Raw genomic sequence first — 27,865 nt, forward strand, 5'->3', positions numbered from 1 at the left:
ATCCCCTTTTATAAAAAAAAAAATGTAAAAATTACATTACACGGTAAATTTATACGATGGAGTTGAAATATAGCAGTTTGTTTAAAATTTTCAGAAATTGCAAAGTGACACGTTAATCGTTATAATGAGCTTAACGTTTATACTACAAATTATGTAGTAATTATTTTAACGACATTAATTTTTGGTACGTGTAAAATATTCTAAAATGTTTTTTTTTATATTTCAAACATGATTAGTAAAGTTTGGTTGTATGTTTAGAAAGCACAAACTTACCAAATATGAATAACATCCGTTTCTGAGGAGAGAGAGGGGATGAAGAGGAGGTGAGAGAAATAGGTGCTTTCGCGCCAATGGTAGCTGAGGAGAGAGCTCGTGGTCTACATCAATTTACGGCCTATTGGTGGCGTTTGGTTCATAAATTCAAACCATGTGATTAGAATCATTTTCGATTTACTTGTATTTTTTGTGAGAGAAAATACTGTAGCGAACCATGAATTATGATTCGAATCATAGTACCAAACAGACTCTTAATTTGTTAATTTGAGTTTTTAATTCAAATTAAGATGTTTATATAAAATTTTTTTACTATAATAAAAAAATTAGATGTGACTATTTTTAAATTTTTTTTACTATAATAAAATTTAAATTTTAAACTTACATCAATGAAATAAACGGGCGCACAACTCGCATCGACTAATGGTACAATTACTCTTAAAATAATATATTGTGCACATAATGACTTTAATAGACAGAGAGATTCATCCAATAAATGAGCTGATCATCTATAATAAAAAGCATAAAAGTAACGTAGTGGGCCATTTTTTAAGCCTCCTTAAAATGCATGATAAATCTTTACTCATAAAAAAAGACAATAAACTAGACACATATGTCAATAAAATACCATACTCAATGCAAACTAAAATGATCAGCATTCATATCCTATACAATTATCAATGCATCCAACTCCATCAATTGGAGATTTAGTAAACCATCTCTTGCTCAAACCAAATTTAAAGCAAGAGGTCTAGCTTCAACGCTCTAGCTTCAACTTCTCGAGCACAAAAGGCATTATTTTTAGGACTGGACTGATTCGGCCTAAACATCATATATATATATTTTTAAAAATACATTATAAAATTTTAGACCAACTTTAAATTTTTTTGGACTTAGGAGTAGGATGATGCGATTCTATCTCTTTTAGGGTCTGTCCAGTTTGGCTTGAAATTTCCTTTCAGACCGATCGGACTGAACGATCTAAACTTACACTTTTAATTTACGTTTTTTATTTAAAATCTTTTAGATACCTTGAGATAATTTTTCGAGACATAAAATGATATGTTTTTTTATACCTTTTTAATTAATTTACTCCAGAATTAAGTGTAAATATAAATTATTTTTTTGATTTTATCCTGCTTTTTTTTTTCTGTTTTTAAAATTTTAAGGCAAATAGGTTCAAAAATTGCCCTGTTTATAAAAAAGGCACGTCCAAATCACGCGCGGCAAAGGCGGGAGCTCGGTCTCTTGATTCTTGAAAGCGAAAAAACCCGGCGTTTCTTCTCTCTCTCCCTCTCTCTCTCTATAAAAATCAGTGAAGCGATAGAGCAAGAAATGCCCCATAAATTCCACCACGACCCTCACTTCTAACCTCCTCAACTTCACTGGAATTAGGGCTTCCTCCGATCCAATGGACGATTCCGCGTTGCGACTCGTTTCCGAAATCGGCACCCAACTCGCTCAACAGACTCGCCCGAATAAGGATTTCCTCGTCAAATCTCTCCGAGTAAGCCCAATTCGCTCCGAATATCGCCTGTGCGCCTGTTTTGTATTAGCGATTCGTTGCGTTCTCGTCAATTTGCTCTGTCGTTTTGTTTTCCGAGAGATTTTTGTTTTCCATTTTTATTTTTAATTCGAGAATGTAAATGTTTGTTTTTCAATTTTCTTTTGATTAATTTGTTCGGCGTTTTCTTGGTATTTCATACATTGATTTACGTCTCATTTTTGGTGTTTGATTCGAGTTTTAACTACTTTGTCTTGTTTTTCTTCAATCTTCCACTAATTGTTTTACTTTGGGTATATCTGGTTTCATAGTACTACAAACAAATTTTAGGTAAAAATGCAATCGAGAGTATATTTAAACATATTTATGTATGTTTAGATTTCGCATGTAAATATACAATATACACATGCAAGCTTAAACGCTGAATTCGATGCATCTACTATGAGTCCCATGCTTTCTACGAATGACCATTGCAAAGAGAGTGATGGAGTGACGTAATTGGAATTATTTTGGGTATTATTATTTATTTTAGAATAATTATTGGGGTTATCTTATGTTAATTATCTCAGGATTATTATGACTTTTAATCTAGGATTATCCTTGCTTTGTTCTATTTACTTATTTAGTTTTTGAAATGCCCGTTTTGGTATATTTGTGAGTAGGAAGGAAAAGTGCTAAAAAGAGGATCACATTGCATAACCCAGGATTTATTTAGAGTTTTTAATTGTTTATTGTTGAGTTTTGTTCTGATTGCTACTGAATAAATTGATTTTCTCTAGTAATGTGTTAAAATGCTTTGGTGTCACTTATCGTGGGAATGTTTTATGGTTTCTTTTTCATCGTTTGTCATTATTGTTTTTAGTTTCTTAGTTACTTTTTTTTTTTTTTTATAAATTTTTTGACACTTATCTTTGCAGCAAGCCGTAAGTACTTTGTCACAGTTGGAACAGCCTTCTTCACAAGAAGTCGCCAAAAAGTCTGAAGCCGCCAAAAAGATAGAAGCTGCAATAAAGCCCCTGAAGAAACGTATTGTCAATGGCTTGCTTCAGCATAGAGATAAGGATGTTAGGCTTTTAGTAGCCATCTGTGTCAGCGAAATTTTTCGTATCCTCGCACCTGAACCACCTTTTGAAGATAAATATCTTAGGGTAAAGCTTTACCACATTCGTATGCTATGACTCATTTTTTCGCATGTGCTTAGCCCATCTATCACTCCCATTAAAAGAAAAGAAAATTTTAAGATTGAATATAATTGTATTCTATCTGTGTCGTAATCCTCTCTCCTAGCGTCTCTCATGCATGATTATACATTTGGCACATGTTAGTTTTTTTACTGACTACTGTGAGATACATGATTCTTCATTTCAGGATATTTTTAAACTTATTTTGAGCATGTTTGCTGAGCTAGCTGATACCACAAGTCCCTTTTTTTCAAGGAGGGTTAAGATTTTGGAGATTGTCTCGAGATGTAAATGTTGTGTGATAATGTTGGATATTGACTGCAATGATCTGGTTACGGAGATGTTCGATATTTTTTTCTCTGTTGTGAGGTCAACATCTTCTCCCTCTTTCATGCTTTGCCCGGTTCTTTATTTCTAGATGTACTAATATAATTTTTCGTCTGCAATATTTTATTTTATTTTTTACTATGGCTCTTATCTGTTAGTCAACATTATTACTTTGTTTGTACTTCTTCTTTAAATAAATAAATTTAGCACTTTTTGGCCTTATTTTGATCTGACTTCTTCTTCATTTATAACGGTGACGAACGTACTCTTATTCTAACCAACTATATTGATGTGAGAAGATATAATCCTTCTGTAAATGAATTCTTACCGTTACTTATGACTTGGTTTTCAAGTGATTTAGAACTTCTCTGTTTTAAAAGGTCATTATCTTTTGAAATGTAAAGTCATTATATCTTGAAGTGCTGGTTTTATGTTGATTAATTTGTTTCTATCCCAAGTTTGAGGAACATTAATGGCATTGTTTTCTTTTTTAGAGAACATCACCAGCGGAGTTTGGTTAATGATATTTTGTCTATAGTGACTCATATTCTTAACGAGGAAGCTTCTCAGCCACTTTTGGATTTGATTTTGCGAAACCTGTTGAAGGAGGGAAAGGTGAGTTCTGCTGTAGTACGCATGTGTTTGGCTCATGCTGTTTTCCAGCAACTGTTATTTTTCAGGATGAATATACACGACTGAGTGTGCATAGCCTACAGATATTAAATATCTCTGGCATGTATCCAATAATATTAAGTCAATAATATTGTTAATATGAGCTTTTTGCAAGGCATATTTACCTATTCTGGTTACTACATTCTGCCATCTTTAATGATTCTTCTTCCTCGTTATAAATAGTCAAATTTTATCACTCAATCACGGTCAGAGTCAAAAATCAGCGTAGTTCACAATACATATATGATATATTTATGTTCCAGCACAACACAGGTTTACATTGTATTTTTTCTACTTTTTTTTTTATTGTATATATATATATTTTTTCTTTCCTCTCCCGGAATGTTTTCATGGTCCTTGGTGGTGATGCAAGTTGCTGATTCATTATATCCTGGTCATGATATATGTTATTTTTGAAAGACCATGAACGTAACATATTCAAACGCATCTAACTTACCATTAAAGCTTTCTTAGAAATTGTTGACACAAGAAAACACTTTGAAAAGTCTTGAGGGCATTTTAGTTGTGCATGCAATCACGAATTATTGTTCTTTTACACCATGAGATGTTATGGACTGAGACTTGTCAAATCAGGCTCTTGTATGTATGGTCTTATGGAAATTTTCATTTTTTTTTTTTTGGTTTTGTTCTGTAATGTGAAATCTGAAATAAAATCAAAGGTTATTTATTTTTTAACCTTTCTAGTAATGAAAAAACAAAAAATACATAGCTGATATTAGAGAAATATTTCAGTAAAAACCTTTTACTTCACTCCTCCTGAATTCTTTTTCATCCATTTTTATTACAGGAAACATTATCTGCTTCTTCACAGCTAGCCATTTCTGTGATTCAAACTTGTGCAGAAAAGCTTGAGCCTTTTGTCTGTGGCTTTTTAACATCCTGCATTTTGGATAGAGATGCTATAAAGAGTGAACTTTCAGAATTTTACCATGAAATTATTTTTAAAATAAACCAGTGTGCTCCTCAAATGCTTCTTGCTGTCATTCCTAACATGATTCAAGAATTACTGGTATGCATTCTCTTTCAATTTGCTTGGTTTTAGTTTATCACATTGCCTCATCTCTACAGGACGGGCAGAGGACCTTGTTATTTGTGTTGTTTCAAGAATTACTTGTCTTATGCTCTGCTTTGTTCTCATGTACTCAAATGTGTCTCTTTTTATTCATTAATTTGTATGACTTTATTTTGTAGACTGATCAAGTTGATGTTCGAATAAAAGCTCTTACTCTGATTGGGAAACTTCTTTCACTGCCTGAGAACCATATTGCACAGGACTATCGTAGTCTTTTTATTGAGTTCTTGAAAAGATTCTCTGACAAATCTGCAGAAGTTAGGATGAGTGCTCTTCAATGTGCTAAACTTTGCTACATGAACAATCCTACTGGGACAGAATCACATGAAGTTCTTTGTAAGCTGTTGAGAAACTTTTCATTTGTAATTGTGCACATGCTGATTCAAAACAACTGTCTATAATATCTTATTTAAACCTAGTATGTGGGTTTGAACAGCTGCCCTTGAAGGAAGGCTCCTAGATTTTGAAGATAGGGTGAGAATTCAGGCTGTGATTATTGCTTGTGATCTTGCCCGATTTAACTTAAAAATTTTTCCACCCAAATTACTAGGTCAAACTATTGAAAGACTTCGGGATAAAAAGGTATATCTACCTTAGAAAAATCTCCGCTTGCTAAATATGACCGAAACCTTCTTGTATTCTTATGTTATCTTTTATACACGCAGATATCTGTTAGGAAAGAGACTCTGCAGAAGTTATTGGAAGTATATCATGATTATTCTAATCAATGTTCTGAAGGCTACATGGTAATATCTGACCACCTGGAACAGATTCCACTTAAAATGTTGATGCTTTGCTACGACAAAGATTGTAAGGAGTTCAGGTTTGGTTAAACACTTCTGATTGCTTGTTTTAGAAGAAATTGGTGTTTCTATAATGTCAAATATAAATGTCCCTAATGCTGTGCAGGCCTCAAAACATGGAGCTTGTTCTAGCGAGAGATCTATTTCCGGAACTTCTTTCAGTTGAGGAGAGGACAAGGCACTGGGTTCACTTGTTTTCCCTCTTCACCCCCCTACAGTTGAAGGCATTGAACTCTATTTTAACTCAAAAGAGAAGGTAAATTTTCTTATCGATAGAAAAATAAAGATCAGCCAAGAGGTTTATTAGGATGTTGGGTGAAAATATAGCTGTCTTGACGTTGCAATATTCTATGTTATTTTACACTGTATTTATGATTTTAGGTTGCAAAATGAGATGCAAACCTATTTGGCTTTGAGAAGAAAAGAAAAGGTAATTTTTCTTGAGCATTTCTCTCTCTTCCTTCTTCCCTTTCATCAACATGGTTTTTTTTATCTCATGAATAAGTTTCTTCGATCATATTTGGCATAAACTCTATTTTCTGTCCTTTTATTTTGAAATCTCCTTTCCTATAGGATTTCAGATGTGAAATGGTGTAGCTCTCATGATACGTCTGAAGTTGCATTTTATTGTCTAATGCTTCATTGATCTTAATTCTCTTGTTTTTGGTCACTCACAGAAGTGTTAAACTACAACATGGTCTGTATGTTCACAAGGTTCTTAGATAGATCCATCCATGATACAAATGAAGTTGAATGTCTGCACACGCCCATATCTTTTATATAGATGCACACCCACTTCTTCCACTTGTCCCTCTCTGTGGTCACACCAGCAAACTGTCAAACCAATCAATTGGCACTAGAAAAAGAAGGCTATGATACAGTTTCTTTTAGATTGGATCAAAGAGGGATGTAGAAACCAAATGTTGTGTCTTGTGTGGAGTAAGCGGCACTGTGTGCATTGTTTATGAGGCTTATAAGCTCCTATTGGGTCTTGGGATGCAAGGATGATGAACTCATCTAGGCAGAGGAAAGATTTCTCTTGGAGGCAAAAGCTGCTCATTATTTCAGAAAAAGTAAAAGGAAATTTAAATGTTGAGAGAGATTATTACACATGACATACTATATTAGGATAATTTCACATATGATTAATTGGACGAATATGATGAAAAATCAGGGACAAGGCATGCTCAGTTTTGTAATGCTATTAGTGTTGAACATAATTCTTAATCATTAATGAAGTTTTGTCTATGTTTCAAAACAAACAAAAAAGGAAATGATGATGTTTCTTCCGACAGGGGGGTAGTGTGCAAAAGGACGTAAAGTTCACTTGTGTAATTTGCCATGCTTGAAGTTTTGTCCAGATTGATTTCATTGTTTAGTGGCTAGGCTGTGGTTATTCCTAACTGTAATCTCTATTATTTTAGTTTAGTGATCCACAGATTTATTGATGTTGTTATACTTCTTCTACCAACATTGTACCACATTTCTGTAGCCTTTAGCATGGATAATTCTGTATCCGAGGGATGTAGTCCACACACAATGCCTTGGCTGTTTGCCGTGCCTCATTTTGGCTATAATATAACGAATGGATCTGACTCTCTCTCTCTCTCTCTCATTGTTTTACATGCTGGAGCGTATTCCATAAAAGTTGGCTTCATGTCACTTTATGTCATTGTTATTATGGAATAACTCACAGTTTTATTCTTGGCTAAATATAGATCAAATTATTGACAGTTTGAAGCTTTGTTGCAGGAGACTTGTTCAGAAGAGAATCAGAAGAGATATAGAACTTTATTCATGAAAATGGCTTCATCCTTTCCAGATCCTTCCAAAGCAGAAGAATGCTTTCAGAAATTGAATGATATGAAGGACAATAACATTTTTAATATGCTGGAACTTTTGGTGAATGACCTACAACACATAAATGCCCAGACCATAAGAGTACGTTGTTTCCTTTTCCTTAAGGGTGTGTTTTTCCAGTTCATAATGAATTGTAATTGGAAATGGTCTGAAAAGGAAAGAAGAGGAATGGGGAAGGGAATCAAATATTTGATTCAAGTGTGTACTTGCCTATTAGGTACTAGAATTGCATTCTTATTCCAGAAGTAAACATATAAATGGAAGAGAAAAAGGAATCGCACCTTTCACTTTCTTTCCATTCATGCATCTCCAAGCCATAATCATTTTGCTTCCCCAGGTCTGCCTACTTTCTCTATATCGGTCTCTCAATGAGTAGACATGCCCTAAGTTTAATTAAAAGAGCATCATGTCTGGCCTCGTCCACATGTCTCCTTGTAAATTGTTTTCTATTCTTACACTCCAGATGTAGTAAGCGTTCTTACGGTAAATCTGTAAATGCTTAATTTGTAAACCTTTAGATGCTGGCTGGGATTTTCTCCTAAGATGATACCACCTTAGGTTATATTGTAATATGCAAGCAAGGACAAATTCTTGGGGCCTTTAACCGTTTTTAGCTTTCAGATTTTGAAAAAAGCATTAGTGGTAGGCAATTTCTTTTCCCTGAAGAAACAGGACTAATATTGTCACGCTACATATTAATGGGTATATTTCCAAAAAAACTAAAGTTGCCCCAACTCAGTGTGTTCAGTTGGAAGGATTATGTCCTTTGATTTTCATATTTTTAGAAGTCCTTGTTCATCTGACCATATCTTACTCCATCCTTTTCTTTTCCTTTTTTTCCAGGGCAAGCTTCTAAATATTATTGGTGATAAACATCAAAATTTCAAGTTTCTACAGACACTGTCCTTAAAGTGCTCTTATAATGTATTCAACTCAGAGCATGTCCACTGTATTTTGGATAATCTTTCCAGTAGCAGTTTTGGGAACAAACAGTTTAAGGATTCTTCTGTCAATCTTCTTTTGGTAAGAAATTGCTGCCAAATTTAATGCCTTCTCTGATGAGATGACATCAAACTTTAGAAAGTGGATACCTATATAGTGTAGAACTTAAATCCTATTGAGTTTTTGTGAAAGGACATCTAATTATGAAGACGGTTAATACTGTGAGCACTCTCTTTATGCTCTGACAAAATGAACACTAGGCAGACAAAACAATAGAATTTTAGTCACGCAGGTTTTCAGTGGGCATTTCCTTAACGTTGCATATCTTTGTTACTTGGTTTCAAAAAATAGTGCATAATGTCCAAGTAAGATTTCATTGCGGGAGAGAGTGGAACTTTGAGTTATCATGTCTCTTTTTCAGAAAGAGTTTAAAGATATTCCATTTATTTTTATTTTGTTGAGTTGGAAAGATGTTTCGTAACATATTTGCTTTTTGTTGTTTTTCACACAAGTTTTGTTTTCTTCTCGTAACATATTTGCCTTTTGTTGTTTTTTCACACAAGTTTTGTTTTCTTCTCGTTTGTTTTGTTGCATTTCTTGATTGTTATTAGAAGAAAAAGTTAGTTTCTTAATGAAAAGAAAAAGAATAGCGTTAAGAGAATTTATTTAAAAAAGATGACTGAGGAACCAGAAAACAAAACTTGTGTGGCGATTATTTCTGTGACTAATACACTCTCTACCGCCGGCCTTCAATTTTAGAATAAAATGACTTTACCTCCAGTGATTGCAAGCTGCTTGTGTAATGTTTATGGTATAATAACTCTAGTTTTACCCAGGCTGTTACCAGGATCTTCCCTATGCTCCTGAAAGGTTCAGAAGAGCAATTTCAAATTTTATTAGAAGGAAGCAACACAGTTGATGATAAGATGATTGAGGTGTTAGCAAAAGCAGGTCCTCATATATCTGTAAAAATCAGGTAGTTTCTGCTGTATGTCTTATCTTTGTGGGTATGACTTCACTCTTATTTGAACAAAATGATGTATTGTTAGTTATAGCAAAGATGAATATTTTTCTGACAAGAAAACAAATGATTTTCATTAATAAAGAAACCATATATCTGAACACTGATAAAAATGGATTATCCATAGGTTGCTTCTCCTTCCTCTTATGTTTAGTTACTTCTCTATAGATTTTCAAGATCATCATTTTGTTGCTATTTCCTTGATAAGTGAATGCTTTTACCAGCCTGATGACTTTCGATTTGATGTTTTTTGCTTTCCATATTCGGTATTCATGTCTTTTTGTGAAGAAATGAAAATCTCTATTGGTAAGTTCAAAAATGTCGAGATATAGTCCTTGAAAGTCCAAACCACAGCATATAAGACTACAAAATGCTACTATATTTAGGGCCCGTTCTTTTCACAACTTGAGTTAGAGAACTCGAGTTGAAAAGTGAATTTATGTGAGACAATATTGTAGCAAAAAAGTTGAATTTGAAGTTTTATGAGAGAAAACACTGTAGCAAAAACTTTGAGTTGTGAAAAGAACGGGGACTTAGTATCCCTAAGTGAGTGGAAATTTTCATTGTTGGCTTCTGATATACTTTGCAAGTTTGAATGAGGACCATTAAGATTCCAATTTTACCATGTCCTAATAAATGTCCAAAGTTAAAATGGTGGCTAGCTTATAGTTTAAGCCATAAATTTTTTATGTGACAAGTGTTTTGGATTCCTTTAAATTTCTTGTGGTTACTATGCGGAGACTTTATTATTAAAGTCTTTCCTTTTTTTTTTTTGGTAAAATCTAAAGCAATATTTCACTTTATATTTGATTTTGCTTCTCAATTGAAGTTCTTGCAGTTTTTAATTTCACTCTTTTTCTGTCTTCCTAGTGAAATTTACCCTTTTCTGAAAAGGGTATGTCTTGGCGGGACTCGTTTGCAGTCGAAACTCGCTGTTTCGGCAATTGCTGCATTAGTTGATACTTCGAAGCAATTCATTTTCTCAGACTTGTGTAAGGTACTGCATAAGTTTGGTATGTTCTTAGAGGGGTATATGCAGTTGAATTTGCCACGAGGGACATTTTTTTAGAATTCTTTAGGCTCTTTTTTTTTGTTTTTGTTTTTGTTTTGTTTTTGGAGGTCATTTTGGCTGTTGTATTGGTAGTCTGCATTTCTTGAGACACCATGGTTGCTTATAGTGAATATGGCTGATGACTACTACGTATATTCTTATGGCACCTAGTTAATAACTTATTTTACTTTTTCCTCGTGGTGATTCACTGTAATTTACCGTCAAAGTTCTATATATTTCTTTGGATAAGTAATGAAACGGCTACAAGTAATGAAAGAGACGCAGACCCAATAAAAATGAAAATAATAGAAAATAAGTTTAATATAGAGATTACTTATAGTACGAAATGACATCCACAGTTTTGTTTCCAAATATTGTCATTTATTAATATAATGGATAAAGTAGATTATCAGCTCTGTTAAAATATTAGGAACATGCGTATAGTTTTCTTAAGTTGTGCATTTTTTTTTTCTAAACACAACGCCATAGCTATTTATTTGTCTTAGTCATTGTCAACTGTGGGCTGTTATCTGGCAGGAACTTGTGGAATCTCTACATACTGGGAAGAACATTCCGACAGTGTTGCAGTCTCTAGGATGTCTTGCACAACATTCTGCTTCAACATTTGACGCTCAAGATGGAGAGATTACACCATTTATATATGAGAGAATCCTTCAAGTAATGTCTTATCTGCTCATTTTCTTCCGTTGTGTGCTAGAATGATGCTAGAGTTTTTATTTATTTTTTATTTTTTATTTTTTATTTTAATATTTATTAATGGGTGGGATTATTCTGGTTGAACTTCTTTTTGTTTGTGTGTGGAAATTATTGGCCTAACAATCTGAATTTAGCTTGTGTAGGTGGACTTGTTGGACGATTTAAGGTCATTTGATGATATTTCTGGGTGTAGCGATTCCTCCAACTTGAAGGTAAGTTTGGACAAATTAGGTGTTTCCTTGGATGCATTTGTCGGTTATTCGTGGTAAAATTAGAACTACTCTTTTTAGATACTAATAAAAATGATAAGCATAAAACATTGTTGGCATTAAACTGAAAAAAAGTAAAAGTGCATATAGTAATAAAGGACTAGAATGAGAAACTGGAAAATAATGTGCGTGTTTGGAACCGTTTTTGAAAACGGTTTTCACGTATTTCGAGAAGTAAAAAATGAAAATGAAAACGAAACAACGTTTGTTTAGCAAATATTTTGAAAATGAAAACGAAAATAGTGAGAATGGTTTTTGTGAAGGGATTAGAAAACAGTTGAAAGTTATTTTCACTTTTTTGTTTTTATTTTCTGTTTTCATTTTTTAGTACTTATCAATAATATTATAATATATTAATTAATAAACACGATTTCACTTTTTTATTATACTCAAAACAATCTCTTCAAAAACCAACTAAACGCAATTTCAAAATCGGTCTTAAAATGATTCTCAAAATAATCTCATTTTTAATTTTTATTGAAAATAAAATCATTTTGAAACCAATTCTAAACGCACCTATTAAATTGGACCAGCTAACTAGAATTAGATAGAAATTTAAACAATAGGACCAAGTAATTGGGTCAACTTGGAACTAAAATTAAAGGACCAGATAACTGGATTAATTAGAAGACAAAATAACAGGACTAGATAACTGGATTAATCAACTAAAATAAATTAAAACAAAGCATGGATAGATAACTGGATTATGAACGTAAAGTAAATGACAGAAAATAAATTCCATAAAACACAAACATGCTAAAACAAATAAGAATTAGATCATGGATGACGGTAATAAAAAGACATGTTTTAAGTGTACATGTAACACCTCACACATAATTGAAATTTTAGGGTTTGTAGCTTAGACTAGATTCATGATCTTGTTTGATCTCTATAGGGACTTTTTTTTTTTTTTTTTGGTTTAGGATAAGAAGAGAAGTACGGGATGTATGGATTTAAGACTTAGAAGGGTAAGATACTTGGCTGAAATTTGAAGAAGGAAGGAAGAGGTAAATGAGAAGAAGGAACTAAGAGGTAAATGAGAAGGAACTAAGAGGGAGATTAGGAGAATGAGAGTTTTCTGGGAGATTAGGTGAATGAGAGTTTTCTGATTTCTCTATGGCTGATTGTGTTGTTTCTCGCCAAAATGATTGATCATTTGGACTTCTTGCTCCTAGGGACCTCCAAAACCAGCCCCTTGATTTCCATAATGGTTTCCTTGAAACCTGATCAGGTTTTGTGTTAAGTCCGAGTCTATTGATTAGGGTCTGTAAACAAATTCGCACCACTTTACTGAAGGAAATGAACAAAATACAAGAGATGTGGGGGTATTCGAGTGACCCCTTGCACTCCCTAGAGCTAAGCTTGTTAAGCAAAGAAATCAATTACCACTTCCGTGGCCTCTTTTCCGCCTTCCTCCTCTCTTTTTTATTCTCTTCTTCCTTCCTAACCGTTTCCTAACTTCCTGCCCTCATCCCGAGGCTTCTCTCGAAGGAAGGGCTATTGCGTATTCCCAGCAGCAACTCTTTCTCCCATGCTGCGTGCTCCTTCCATGTCAGCTTCCACCTCACCATTCTCCGTAACACCTTCTCCTGCCAGTTTACCCTGATTAACTTTGGGCCTTCTCCTGGCGTAAGTGTAACGCAGCGGAGGTTTTGGGGGCCCATCAATACCCCCGGCCCAAAGATGCACCTTGTCCGCAAGGTGGAATTCTGGAAAGGCGGCGTGGATGCGGTCGAAGTCCTCCCAAGTGTCTTCATGGTCCGGTAGGTGCTCCCAATGAATGAGAACTTCCAGCGTTGTTGTAGTCCCTCGAGCGGCCTGGCAAACTCCCCGTAGTGCCGCCGGCTGGACCTGGAGGACCATGTCCGAGGTGAGCTGAGGCGGTAGGGCGGCCTCTTGGCTTGTATCCCCCACTGCCCGGCGCAGCTGGGATACATGGAAAACGGGGTGAATTGCCGCGGATGCAGGCAGTTGTAGCCGATAAGCCACGCGGCCAACCCGGGCCAGCACCGCGTATGGCCCGTAGAAACGAGGCGCAAGCTTCTCATGACGCCGCTGTGCCAACGACTTCTGCCGGTAGGGTCGGAGTTTGAGGTACACCAAGTCGCCTTCTTCAAAGGAGACATCGCGACGCGAGCCATCGGCCTGGAGCTTCATCTTTTGTTGGGCTCGCAGCAATTGTTACTTCAGGAGGTCTAAGGTGGCATCCCGATCTGCCAATTGCTGATCGACCGTGGCCACCGGAGAGAGACCTATACCATAACGAATCAGGGGAGGGGGGTCTCGACCATAGAGGGCCCGGAAAGGGGTCATGTGAGTGGCGGTGTGGAACGATGTGTTGTACCAATACTCTGCCCAAGGCAGCCACTTGGACCATTGGCGAGGTGTCTCGGACGAAAAACACCGCAGGTACGTTTCTAGGCACCTGTTCACCACCTCGGTTTGGCCATCCGTTTGAGGATGATAGGCCGTACTCCGGGCTAGTGTTGAACCCTGCTGCTTGAATAATTCTGTCCAGAATTTGCTGAGGAAGATTCTATCGCGATTCGATACTATAGAGCGGGGTATCCCATGTAACCGGACCACCCTGCGCAGGAACTCAGCCGCCACTGTGGTGGCTGTGAAGGGGTGCTTGAGTGGGATGAAGTGAGCATATTTGCTCAGGCGATCCACCACGACGAAGATAGCGTCAAACCCTTCTGACTTTGGCAGCCCCTCGATGAAATCCATCGAAAGGTCATCCCATACTTTGTCGAGCAGGGGCAGGGGCTGCAGTAAGCCCCCAGGGGCAAGGGTGTCGTATTTGTGCTGTTGGCATATTCGACACTTCGCGACGTAAGCCGTGACGTCCTTCTTCATACCGAACCAGTACCAATCGGCTGCCAGGCGTCGATACGTTTTGAGCACACCTGAGTGTCCCCCGACCACCCCATCATGGTAAGTGTCTAGCAGTTCGGCCACCAAGTTGGAGTCCCGGGAGATTACTATCTGGCCTTCTTTCATGAGGCGCCCCTGTTGCAAGGAGAAGCCCGGGTGGGATGCTGAGTCCGCCAAGAGATCCTGCACCATCCGGCATAGCTTGGCATCCGCGGCATTGTGGCGGTTGATCTCCTCGGAGTCCAACTCAACCGGAATAGAAAGAAGTCTGAATTCCGCTGCGTTGGGCAGGCGAGAAAGTGCGTCCGCGGCCTTATTCTCCAAGCCAGGCCAGTATTGGATTTCAAAATTGAAACCCAGCAGCTTGGACATCCAGCGCTGGTGAGGCTCTCCTATCATCCGCTGGTCAAGCAAAAATTTCAGGCTTTTTTGGTCCGTCCGAATAATGAAGTGTCTACCCAGGAGATATGGGCGCCATTTTTGAACTGCCAATACGATGGCCATAAGCTCCCGCTCGTAGACTGACTTGAGACGAGTTGTGGTAGATAATGCTTGGCTGAAAAAAGCGATGGGACGTTGTTCCTGCATCAAAACAGCCCTAATCCCGATGCCTGAGGCATCCGTTTCAATGATAAACTCCCGGGTAAAATCCGGAAGTGCTAGTACGGGCACCGTGGTCATGGCTGTCTTGAGTTTCCGAAACGCCTCAGTGGCCTCCTCTGTCCATACGAAACTGTCTTTTTTAAGTAATTGTGTCAGTGGCCAAGCAATAGTCCCATACCCCCGGACAAACTTCCGGTAGTAACCGGTCAAACCCAAGAATCCCCTAAGTTCCCGTAGGTTGGTCGGCATTGGCCAGCTCATCATTACCTCGATCTTGGCCTTGTCTGCGGCAACCCCTTCCCTGGAAATGATGTGGCCCAAGTACTCGAGAGCTGGCTGCCCAAAGCAGCATTTCTTAGCATTTGCGTACAGCCGGTGTTTGGAGAGCTCCGACAATACTACGCCGAGGTGCAGGGCATGCTCTTCGCTGGAGCGGCTGTACACTAATATGTCATCGAAGAAAACTAAAACGAATTTTCGGAGAAAGGGGCGAAATACCTCGTTCATGAGGGATTGAAACGTTGCCGGGGCGTTGGTGAGCCCGAAGGGCATGACCAAAAACTCGTAGTGCCCCTCGTGGGTGCGGAAGGCTGTTTCGGTACATCCTCGCTGTGCACCCGGATTTGGTGGTAGCCCGATTTCAAATCGATCTTCGAAAAAATGGTGGCGCCGTGCAATTCGTCGAGGAGCTCATCAATCACCGGTATGGGAAAACGATCCGGAATGGTTTCCCGATTTAGAGCTCGGTAATCGACGCAGAATCGCCAGCTCCCATCTTTCTTCTTAACAAGGAGAACCGGACTGGAGAAAGGACTAACACTGGGCTGGATAATGCCCGCAGCCAGCATCTCTCCTACCAATGTCTCAATTTCATCTTTTTGGACTTGAGGATACCTATATGGGCGGACATTAATGGGTGAGGTTCCTACTTTTAATGGAATTTGATGATCTCGTGCCCTTGGTGGGGGAAGACCGACTGGCATCTGGAAGACATGGGCGTGTTCCTGTAGAACGGCCTGCAGGACTGGTGGGACCTGATAACCCTGCTCCTTCTCAGGTTTCCCTTCCGCTGACATCACCCCCAATTCTACCCAGAAGCCCTGTCCTTCATTCTTCAGAGCCCGCATCATACCTTTCAAGGAGATGGGTGACTTGCAGAGGCCTGGATCCCCTTGCAACACCACTGTAGTGTCACCGATTTTAAACTGCATCGAGAGGGCCTTCCAATTAACGGCTCCCGCCCCTACCGTCTCCAGCCACTGCATCCTGAGTATCACGTCTACGCTTCCCAGTTCTAAAGGAAGGAAATCCTCGACGATCTCCACGTCTTGCACCGATATCACCACTCCCCGGCACACACCTTCTCCCTTGACTGTGAGGCCGGTTCCCATCACTACGCCGTAACCGCCTGTGGTATCCAAACCCAAATCTAAACTCTGCACGAGTTCCGTGGAGATGAAATTATGGCTAGCTCCACTATCAATTAGAATTATCACCTCCGTTCCTTTAATTCGCCCCTTAAGCTTCATAGTACGAGATGCTGTCAAACCTACCACGGAGTTTAGCGATAATTCCACAAGCTCCTCTGCCAAGGCATCCTCCCATGTTTCCCCTCCGGTCTCTATGTTCTTCTCACCGTCGGCCTCTTCTCCCGGACCACCAAAACCTGCAATTCTCTGTTGGGGCAGCGGTGACCTACCGAATATTTGCCATCACAGCGATAACAAAGCCCCTTATCCCGTTTTGCCTGTAATTCTGCATCAGTGAGGCGGCGGAAAGGAGTTGACGAAGGTCCCACGTGCTTCTCAGTTGGTTGCGTGGGACGTGGCTGGGATGGGGGTCCAAAACGTGTGGCTGCAGCAGGTGGGCCCACATAATTTCTGGACCAAGCTCCCTGCGAGCCCATGGGTCCTCCTGCGGACTTAAGTTGTGTGTTCCTATCTTCCACCCTTTGGGCCAGTTCCATAATTCGGCCCAGCCCAATTGGCTTGAGCATTCGAATCTCAGCCCTCACGTCCAGCTTCAATCCCTTGATAAAATTCCCCTCCAGGACCTGCTCTGGGATTCCCGCTAACGGCGCCGCCATGACTTCAAATTGCCGTCGGTACTCCCTCACGGTGGTCTCCTGCCGGAGTGCTAGGAATTTCTCGTGGAGGCTTCCTTCTTGCGTGGGTCTAAAACGCTCGAGGATCATTCGCTTATGATCCAACTAGTCACGGATGGCCCGCCGTCCATCCTCCCACTGGAACCACGCCAGCGCCTCTCCTTCCATGCTAACTACCGCCGCTTCCAATTTCTCCGTCTCTGAGCTCCGGCTGAGCGCGAAGTATCTCTCTGCTCGAAAAATCCACCCGTCGGGGTCCTCCCCATTGAATACGGGCATTTCCCCCCGTCGTGTCCTCCACTCACCTCGATTTGTACTCTCACGGTGGGTCATGTCCGGTCGTCCTCCGCCGTCATACGCTTCCTGGCGCCCCGCAGTGTCGAACGGACCACCATTCCTCCCGTTCAATCCGCCTGGCGTCATGGTTGGGTTTGAAGGGAGCTCCTTGCCCGAAGCCGTCGATCCCGGCGTGGAAGCCTCTCGCTGCCTCAGAAGCTCCTCCAGTTTCCCGATCACCATTTCCAAGCTCTTTTCCAGCTTCGGAATCTTCTTGAGATCTTCACGGAAAGCCTCCTGCAACTCCCCTTTCATGGTCTCCAAGTCCCGCTGGACCTCCTCGCGAACCTCCACCGCTATCTCGTCCATTTTCTTGGCCGGTGCCATCCCAGAATTGTTGCTCTGATACCACTTTGTTAAGTCCGAGTCTATTGATTAGGGTCTGTAAACAAATTCGCACCACTTTACTGAAGGAAATGAACAAAATACAAGAGATGTGGGGGTATTCGAGTGACCCCTTGCACTCCCTAGAGCTAAGCTTGTTAAGCAAAGAAATCAATTACCACTTCCGTGGCCTCTTTTCCGCCTTCCTCCTCTCTTTTTTATTCTCTTACTTCCTTCCTAACCGTTTCCTAACTTCCTGCCCTCATCCCGAGGCTTCTCTCGAAGGAAGGGCTATTGCGTATTCCCAGCAGCAACTCTTTCTCCCATGCTGCGTGCTCCTTCCATGTCAGCTTCCACCTCACCATTCTCCGTAACACCTTCTCCTGCCAGTTTACCCTGATTAACTTTGGGCCTTCTCCTGGCGTAAGTGTAACGCATCGGAGGTTTTGGGGGCCCATCATTTTGCATGCATTTTGACAGCTGCCATTGAAGCTAGGCAGGTGTCCAACACCTTTTGACACCTGTTCTTGAGGTTGGGCAGGTGTCAAACACCTTTTGACACCTGTTCTTGAGGCAGGGCAGGTGTCAAACATGCTTTGAAACCTGCTATTGAAGCTGTCTAGCAGATAGGGTCTTTATATATTTAGTTTTCTTCAACAACCAGCACTTTTAAACCCTCTTGTGGCTGCCCTCTTAGAGGCAGCATTTAGGTATCAGTTTTTTAAACTAATTTTAGTAATAAAACAATTTTTTAACCCCAAAACATTAAGTCCCCTGAATTGTAATGAATATTACAATTCATCTATAAAATCCCCCTCTTCATTCTTCTCATCCACCAACATGTACTTTTGCTTCATACATCCTTACTTTCCCTTGAACACTCAAATGGCTCTCCCTAGTGATAGAGCTCCATCTTCAAGAGCTAATCCATATGAGCTTCCAGCCTTCCTTCTTTCCCTGAAGTGAGAAGGAATTCTAGTAGGGCTAGTGAGTTGTACAAGCACGTTGATGCTCTCAACAACCAAATCTCCGATCTCCATGCTCAAAGTAGAGTTCACTTAGAGTATTACTCTCAAAAGGTGGCTGAATTGGAAACTCAAACTGCCTATGCGTTTCGTTGCATTTTGGAGATTCAAGTGTACGTGGAGGCTAAGATCTCCCAACTTGAATCGAAATTAGCCAGCTCCAAGGCTGAACTTAGTGTGGCCTACATCGAGATTCAATGTTGGAGGGATCTATATTATAATCTCCGAGAGAACGTGGTGGATGTCCCCATTTACACTCAGCCTTCGGCTTCCTTCGGCGGTCTTCGTTCATCCAATTGTCGAGGTTGCCGTGGAGCTCTTCGAGGTTGCAACAACGGCGTCTATGGGTGATGCACTGCTGTCATATATTAGAGAGAGTAGTGCCGCAAAAGTTTTAGTAACTTTTGCTTAAGAAAGCACAAAGAGAGGGACGTTTTATTTATTTATTTATTCATTCATTTATAAGAAAGTTCTTACAAAATCAAGGAACTAACACGTCCCTCTTTTTATGCTTTCTTAAGCAAAAATTTACTAAAACTTTTGCAACACTACTCTCTCTAGTAGATATGGCAGCCGTGCATCATCCATAGGAGCCATTGTTGGGACCTCGAAGAGCTCCATGGAAAGACCGATGGTTGGATGAACGAGGACCGACGAAGGAAGCCGAGGGCTGGGTGTAAATAGGGACATCCACAAATGTCGAATCTCGATGTAGGCCGCACTAAGTTCAGCCTTGGTGCTAGCCAATTTCGATTCGAGTTGGGAGATCTTAGCCTTCCGAAATGCAACGAAACATGTGGGCAGTTTGCGTTTCTAATTCAGCCACCTTTTGAGAGTAATACTCTAAGTGAGCTCTAGTTTGAGCATGGAGATTGGAGATTTGGTTGCCCAGAGCATCAATGTGCTCGTACAACTCACTAGCCCACTAGGGTTCCTTCTCACTTCAGGGAATCAATGTAGGGCTGGAAGCTCGTATGGATTATAGCTCTTGAAGAGAAAGCTCTCTCACTAGGGTGAGCCATTGGAGTTTCAAGGGAAAGTAAGAATGTATGAAGCAAACGTGCTATGATGCTGTTATAACCCTTGGGTAGAACTCATCCCCAAAAGCTAGCTTGTAGGGAGAGGGTGCCCAAGTGGTTATAAACCCACATGCTAAGCCCATACTTTAACAATGTGGGACTCAACCAGGATCCTAACAGATGCTTTATTCTAGCAATAATTTAACCTCATAAATATATATTTTTTTCCCTCGCTTATACATATTTAATAAATAAGAAATGTGCTGGACATCGGTTTAGCTATTAAGGGTTTCACTGTAAATGTATAGACCGCTGGATGTTTGGCATTCATTGTTCTGTACTCTGGTTGTGCTCCTATTGTTCCTTGTAGGCTTTTGTGCTTAACTAGATTGTGTAATTGTACATGGAGAATTTTAGGATAAAAACGGTAATAAGTGGGATAAGGGAGGAAAAAGTATATCAATGATGACATGCTCAAATTATTTATAGATCCGTATTCCTAGTTTTTTTGGTTTTTGGAGAAAAAAGTTTCATCTGGTATATCATGTCAAAATAATCCTAACCTGATATCCCATGTTTTAGTGGTCTTGAACTCTTATTGGTAATAAATTGATGCGGATTTACTATAGATGAAAAAATACTGAGAGTATATAACTGTTTTTTTTTTTTTTTTTTTTTTTTTTTTTTTTTTTTTGGAATGGAATATAGAATAATTCGTTTACATGTTTTTGTAGTAATTGGGTTATTATTTATGTTTATTTATTAATGTCGATGCAAAGAGATAAATTCTTTGTGGAATTTGGGTTTTAGTTAGGCCTATGTGTCTTTTTAAAAGGAAACCTGAACTGAAATAATTAATTCAAGTACTTTAAACTAAAATGGAAGAACTCAGATTTGATCCTTTGTAACTTTTTGTTGATATCAATAAAGTTATCAGTTTCTTATATATATAAAAAAAAAGATTTGAATATCATTGAACTTTTGAGTGTTGTAGCTCTATATGAACTATATTTTCTTGTGTGACACTCTTTTGTTTTTTTAATTCTTTTTTCGCTTTTGTAGATATATGGGTTGAAAACACTTGTCAAGAGTTTTTTGCCACACCATGGAGCTAATGTCAGGCGGAAAATCAATGAATTATTGGACATTTTGTTGGCAATGCTGAAAAATTATGATTCTTGCTGCGGTTTCACCTCATGGTAGGGTTTCCGGTCCCTGTCTTCCTCAAGTCATAACTAGCTCTAGCCTAGGTATGAAGAATTTGTAGAAAATTCACTCTTGGGGGCTTGGTCCATAACTAACTTTTATAGAAAGACCGAAACATGACGTTATTAATTTGACAAAGCTAAATGATCGTCCAAGCTTTGACACATGCATGCCCATCCTTGTTTGGGTTCTGTTGACATCATTTTATATCAGAGATTATTGGACGTTCTGTTATGTTTTTGTATAGCATTCTAATGGTGTTACACAACATAAGTGAAAAGACTGCTTCTATGAGCTTAACTAAATTAATGTGCATTGCATGCTTTTGCCGTGGGTTTTTGGTGCACAATATAGGAAGGTGTGCATGATTAACTCTGAAGAGTTACTTGAGTGGCCTGGTTTGTGTTTTGCTCCCACGTATTTCAGGGTTACAATTCCTCACGGTTAACCGTTAACCCTGACTCCATGAGTTTTAATGCTTTTCAAAAATTATAGAGTTCTCTTGGGTGGCTTTATTTCCATGTGCACCCATTTTTCATTGATGTGGTTATTCTTATTCGTATTCTTATTGTATTTATCCTTGCCAAGGTCACATTTTCACTGTGGGAATGGATTCTTCAATTGGCTTGCTTGTCAAATAATGATAGGAGTTAACAGATGCTTTTCTGCTAATTATTGTTATGTAAGGCAGTCAAAGTAATAACCTAATGAAGTTTTGTTTCTTTTCCAAAAAAAAAAAAAAAAGCAGTCAAAGAAATAAGGCTTGTACGAGACTAGCTGCTGCAAAGTCCATTCTTCGACTTTCACGAAGATGGGATTTACATATATCTCCGGAGACATTTTACTTCACTATTTCATTGACAAAGGTAAGGTGAATTGGCTCTTTTCAGAAACAGGCGTGTTGGTTAAAGGAGTATTAAAGATTGTATAAGCATTGCTTCAGAATCATATTTTAAACTATATTATGAAAGGTTATACTTGCGGAAGACTTAGGAAAGTAATGGAAAGATTTAGTCTATATTTTGGGGCTTGGATGTAATAATATCTGATTTTTCTTTATTTATTGCAAGTTATTGATATTTTGCCCCATCAATGTTTTGAGAACAAAATACACATTTGCTTTCTTTTTCTCTCTTTTAGTTCTTAATGAACATTGCATTTTATTTTTTGAGGAAATACATTCTTGAGCTCATAAGATTCTCAATCTGAAAGAGATTATAGAAACTTAGCTCCAAAGAGGAAATAGATCTATTGTGATTCTTTCAAACGAATACTTTTTGAATTTGAGTGATCTAACAAAACACGATTAGTTGCCAGTTGAATCAACTTTCTTGTGTGTATTAGCCGTTCTTAAGTAATTGGTTGAGGTACCATAACTATTTCCTTCTTAGGATTTCACTTCGTCATATTTAAATTTTTCTCTTTGTGCATTCCTATATTTGTAAGATGTTGGTCTTTTTTTTTTTTTTTTTGGGTTGTATTGCAGGATGTGTCATCTTTTGCTAGAAGATCATTTCTTGATAAAACACACAAACTGTTAAAGGACCGTGCCATACCAAGTAGATATGCATGTTCTTATGCATTGGCCTTCTCAGATTGCCTCAAGGATATACGTGATGATGTATGCTAATTTCAACTATAAATGAATTAACTAATCATCTTGTTTAAACGTAAAAAATGATTTCTGATACTGTTGGTTGTAGTCATTTAAATACATGGCAGAATTTGTTAAAGAGTACAGTAGAGAAGCTCGTATTCGTCAAACTACTGGAGTTCAGCAAGGATTAATCACCGACTTTCCTGCATATATAGTAGTATTCTTGATTCATCTTCTTGCTCATGATAAAGATTTTCCTCTTGAAGAGTGTCAAAATGAAGAATTATGTGCTCACTTTTGCAGGCACGTCTATTCTTAATACTGATTATCCCGTAGTCTATGACAATTTATATCACAGTGCTGATCAATATATGTTTCTTTGCAGTCCACTTTTTTGTTTCTTGCAGGCATTACTTGATGCCAGCAATGTTGATGGTAACTTGGATGTAGTCAAGGATGCTGTCTTTTATTTGCTTTGTATTTTCCGTGCTATTAAGAGAGCTGAGGATGCTGTTGACGTTGAAAAAACTTCTGTAAGGCTTTTCTTTCAAGTGTTCATCTCCTTTAATTAGTTTGCTCTGCTATTACATGATACATGAAAGAGTTTTTCTTACATTGCAGAAGCTTCACCTTCTAGCAGATATTGGGTTTTCTTTTGTCACTGCAGTAAATCAAAGTGGAATATCCTCTTCGCATGCCCCTGGACACGTTTTGCTGCCGTCATCACTGTATAGAGTATGTCTTGGGTACAAGAAGTATATATGAGCGAGATTGCAAAGAAGTTATTAATTCTTCATTAAATTCAAAACTTTTTTTTTTTTTTTTTTTTTTTTTAAGTCACATTTTATGTATCAGCTGCAGGCTAATTCAAGATGTCTTACACAATCCTGTTTCGATGAATACTTTGCCAAAAGAGTCATTCATGTATTTAAGTCTCATAGCACGTCTGAGGTGCCTTTTTCTAATTTAATGTTATGCTCATTATTATTTTAGATAATTTAGTTTTTCTCTCTTTTGGAGTTTTTATTTATTTATTCATTTTACATATCAGCATGCTAGCTATCTTTCTAAACGTGGTCGAAAGTATCTAGAGGATAGCACACAATCAGGTAGTGTTGAGGACAGCCATCTGACCTTAGCATCTTCCAAGAGAGATCTGCGAATTGGTAAAACTGCAGAGCGCCAAAACACTGGGGAGCAAGAAATTACTGTGGGGAGAAAACGAGCTGTCTCTCCAAATGCTCCAGTATCAGTTCAATTGCATGAGTGTTCTAAAAAAGATCGCCACATTGATATATCTGAAAAATTAGGACTAAGTTCAGAGAAAGAACAACTTTTATCCTCTAGTGGCTCTGTGCCTGTAAAACCTTCTCTAGCTGGATCACATGTTTCAACCCAAAATCCTAAAAGGAGTTCTGCTTCTTTGAAAGAAAGTATTGGGGTGAGTAGCAGTGGCAGTGCTGAGTATTCTAAAGCCAACCAAACCAATGTCAAGGCCCCTTGCAGCTTGGAAGTAAATATGAAAACTCTGGATGTACTTTGAAATTTCTTTATATCTTCCATGACAGTTTCCTAAGTAATAATGTATTTTGAATTATGTAGGAAACTAGTAGTAAGGGGGAGGCATTGATTGGAACTCGAATCAAATTGTTATCTCCAATTGATAGATGGTGAGGATTTTCTCTTGGCAAAATAATACATGGGGAATCATTTGTTATCTGTCTATCTAACAATATCTTGTCCTTTTCCTTTTCCAGTTTTCACTCTGGCACTGTGGATGGTTATAACCCCGAAAACAATAAACACAAGGTGAGTGAATGTAATATGTACAATTGGATAGGATTCTATACTCCATTGTCAATCAGAATTTCTTTTTTTCTTTTATGTTTATATTATTCTTACTTTTATTTTTGTTTCTAGTTTTTGTAACTATGTGAAGACTCATGGGTCTCTTCTTTATCTGAACATCAGTTTTCTTGCTTGATCTTCGTGTGGTTTGGTCTTCTTATTCTGACCTCATATATGTTTTTTCCTGCGAAGAAAACTACATTTTCAACAAGCATGAATTCATATAGCAGTTTTGTGTATTTGAAGCTGTAGAGTATGTGGACACTTTTGAATCTTTTGATTTGGCTGACTATGGTGAAAAGCTTAATAATGTGAAACTTGAGATTCAAACATACAGATGGAAAGTCGACTTTGGAATAAAGATTGTGGATCATATGTTTTGTTTCCCGATTTTATGTAATAGTAAAATGACTCTTTTGTTTGGAAGAAATTAGTTTACCTATGCTTGCTGTGATTCTTGTTACCACTTAATTAATGAGTTCATGCTTTGCGAGAAAATGACTCTTTTGTTTGGAATAAAGATAATTTTATGTTTTGGATCAATTGGACAGATTGCATGCGACAATGGAGCTGTTGAACTAGTATGCTTGGACAGCGAGAGCTGGGAGACTCTAAGTGGTGATTCCCAACTGGAAAGGGTAAGATGAAAATATGAATGATCCTGGATTGGTATATACTTGTGGTCCTTGATCCACGTTATATGATTGTGATACCACACTGCAGTGTTGGAAGCTATAGCTGAGTTAGAAAAAGAATCTGTTTTCAACTAACTTTCAATTTTATTTGTATTAGTTTGAGAGCTAATAAAACCAAAATCTTAGAAACTACCCATCTTTGTCGCAGCCTTCTGGCTACAACTAACGTGCATTCCTTTGATATTTCAATATTTCTAAACAGAAGATGAAACTAGAAAACTCCAATTTTCTCATGGCAGTTGGAAAACACCACTATGTGGAATGCGAAAAACATTACTTTGCTATAATTTTGTGAACCTAACGTTTCAGTTTAGCGCTTTCTTCTACCTATTGACTTTATGAGTTGGCATCCATACCAGTTCCAAGGATTTCTGCTTGTTCATTAAGTCCTCATGGCTGTGTTGTTGTTTTTTTGTTTTTTGTTTTTTTGCTTTTATTTTATTTTATTTTTAGAGGGTTACGTTGGCAGAGCATTCAAATGGCGTCGATTTGCAGCACCGGTGAGTTGCTAATATATAACTTTGTCATGTCTTCTTATTGAACTATTTAATATGTGCTGTTACTCTTTTTTTACTGTGCCGTTGCTCAAAATATCCCTAAAGTAACATCTCAAATTTGATGTTCTATTTCATGGCCTTGACATGGTTTATATTGCCGTTCAATGGATCTGTACCATAGACATGGGTGGTTTCCCTTGTGTGAAGCGTGGGTAGGGATATTGATGACCCTTTGAAAGCCTGCCCCGTCAACTTTTCTTTCCCTTATATTAGCTTGGGGAAACTTGTGGATTGTTTCAATAACTTTTTTTTTTCCTTAAATTTAATTTCCGATAGAAAGTTGTTCTGATTTTTCAAATGGTTGTGATAGGATGTTTGCAGTTTTATATGCCAGTTATTATGTTAACATAACATGTCGTCTAGTTACTGGTTGGCAAGCACAAGTAATTAGCCTTACTTTGACTGGCCTGTTACATGTAACTGGTATGAACACAATATGCATAGATTGACACGCTTTAAAGTCTTAGGGCCTGTTTGGAAGGTATACTCAAATCATGATTCTTAATTCTGAAGTTTGAAATTCAAATTTTTTGTTAGAGGAAAGCATTGCAGCAAAATCAATGATTTGAGTTTGAGTATATGAAATATACGGGCCCTTAACTTATTCGATTGCCCTTTTTTAATTTAAAAAGCTATAGTTTAAGTAATTTAAATGTGAACCAAGGGTCCGATACTGCAGACTAGAAAAATGAAAGGAAAAAAATAGATCTATATAAAACCAAAATCATGAATATGCAAAGACCATGAAGTAAATTCTTTTGTTTTTTTTTAATATTTATTTCTTATTTATTGAATGGGACATTGGCAGATAATAGCGGTAACTTCTGTGTTATAGTATGAATTTTGTGAGTGTTTGTTTGTCAAATTATTTTTTAATTGCATTTTATTACTCAGGAAAGCATTTGTTCCTCTTGCTTTACACGTTTCAGTTGTCTTCGGCATCATATTTCTATGATATTATTTTGTTTTCATTCTATTTGAAATCTTTGCTAATATAGACAATCAAATTCAACACTTTGCTTTATAGTTTCTGGGACAGCGTTGGGTTTATGAGCATTTTTTTTTTCTTACCCGCTTCATATCGACTTATCATTCAGTGGTAGAAAGAAAACTGCTGATACATTCGGTAAAAATGTTGCTCAAAAGTCGAAACGTTTAGCAAATAAGGAGAATGGTAAGTTTCCAACAGAATGATTCTATAGCCTGACTGTTGCATTTCTAGCACGTATATTTCAACGCATATGGTCTTGGATGACACACACACACAGAGACACGTAGAAGAGGCCTCATATAGTTGTCAATTATTTATTTCAAAAAGATGATTGCAAAACATAAATAGGTACTGAATGATAGTCGGGACTTGCATTGGGCCTTAACAACTCTTGTTGGTAGTGAACCAGAATTGACGTGTAGTCATTTGTGAAACAAGTATAACTACCAAGAAAACAGAGAGGACAACAACTCCAAGCAGTACACAACAGCAAGAACTATACTACCAGTTTCTAATACAACGTAAAAAGAAAATAGGAGTGCCCTATAAAAAATTCTTCAGTTAAACTACACCCACTTTCACAGCACTTTTCCTTTCTTACTATCTTGATGTCCGTCTTCAAATATCCTTCTGTACCCACCCAAGTACATAAAACGGATCTAACCCCACCCACCACCACAGCACTCTACGTTCTTTCCACAACTCAAGTTGTAAAGTGAATCTTATGTGAGAGGCAAGGACGCTTCTGATTTAGCATCATTGTTTTCTTTGTTGTACGGGGGCAGTTTGGAACTTCTTTTGTAGTGATAAAAATTTTTTGGTCTTTGATTCTTCATTGAATCATTAAATCTCTTTCTACTGAATCATTAAATCTTTTATATTGATAAGGATTTTCTTCCTAACTTAATGGTTTATGGGTGCAGAATCGACAAAAAATGTTTACCATAGAATTCATATCCTTTCACAGTAA

General features: G+C 38.1%; 1 protein-coding gene across 1 annotated transcript; it reads left to right on the forward strand.

Annotated features, from left to right (window-relative positions):
• Positions 1-1,561: 1,561 nt before the first annotated feature.
• Positions 1,562-27,865, forward strand: LOC21403102 (sister chromatid cohesion protein PDS5 homolog A). Its single transcript, XM_024162350.1, has 30 exons — positions 1,562-1,780; positions 2,695-2,925; positions 3,146-3,327; positions 3,780-3,900; positions 4,766-4,987; positions 5,170-5,386; positions 5,487-5,632; positions 5,716-5,873; positions 5,960-6,109; positions 6,235-6,283; positions 7,606-7,794; positions 8,557-8,736; positions 9,492-9,631; positions 10,547-10,673; positions 11,265-11,405; positions 11,588-11,656; positions 21,064-21,200; positions 21,956-22,073; positions 22,694-22,828; positions 22,911-23,107; positions 23,190-23,337; positions 23,426-23,539; positions 23,660-23,755; positions 23,856-24,317; positions 24,407-24,474; positions 24,562-24,613; positions 25,204-25,290; positions 25,801-25,847; positions 27,002-27,078; positions 27,819-27,865. Exons 1-30 carry the CDS (start codon positions 1,685-1,687, stop codon positions 27,863-27,865), a joined length of 4,203 nt encoding a protein of 1,400 aa, XP_024018118.1. The 5' UTR covers positions 1,562-1,684.

Source organism: Morus notabilis, unplaced genomic scaffold (assembly GCF_000414095.1).
Source record: "Morus notabilis unplaced genomic scaffold, ASM41409v2 Scaffold570, whole genome shotgun sequence".
NCBI classification, from domain to species: domain Eukaryota; kingdom Viridiplantae; phylum Streptophyta; class Magnoliopsida; order Rosales; family Moraceae; genus Morus; species Morus notabilis.

Excerpts from the sequence above, each read along its gene's own strand:
- LOC21403102 (XM_024162350.1), top strand. The coding sequence starts at position 1,685 with ATGGACGATTCCGCGTTGCGACTCGTTTCCGAAATCGGCACCCAACTC. Across the intron at positions 22,074-22,693 it reads TCACTATTTCATTGACAAAG|GATGTGTCATCTTTTGCTAG; the intron begins GTAAGGTGAATT and ends GTTGTATTGCAG. Across the intron at positions 23,756-23,855 it reads AGTCTCATAGCACGTCTGAG|CATGCTAGCTATCTTTCTAA; the intron begins GTGCCTTTTTCT and ends TTTACATATCAG.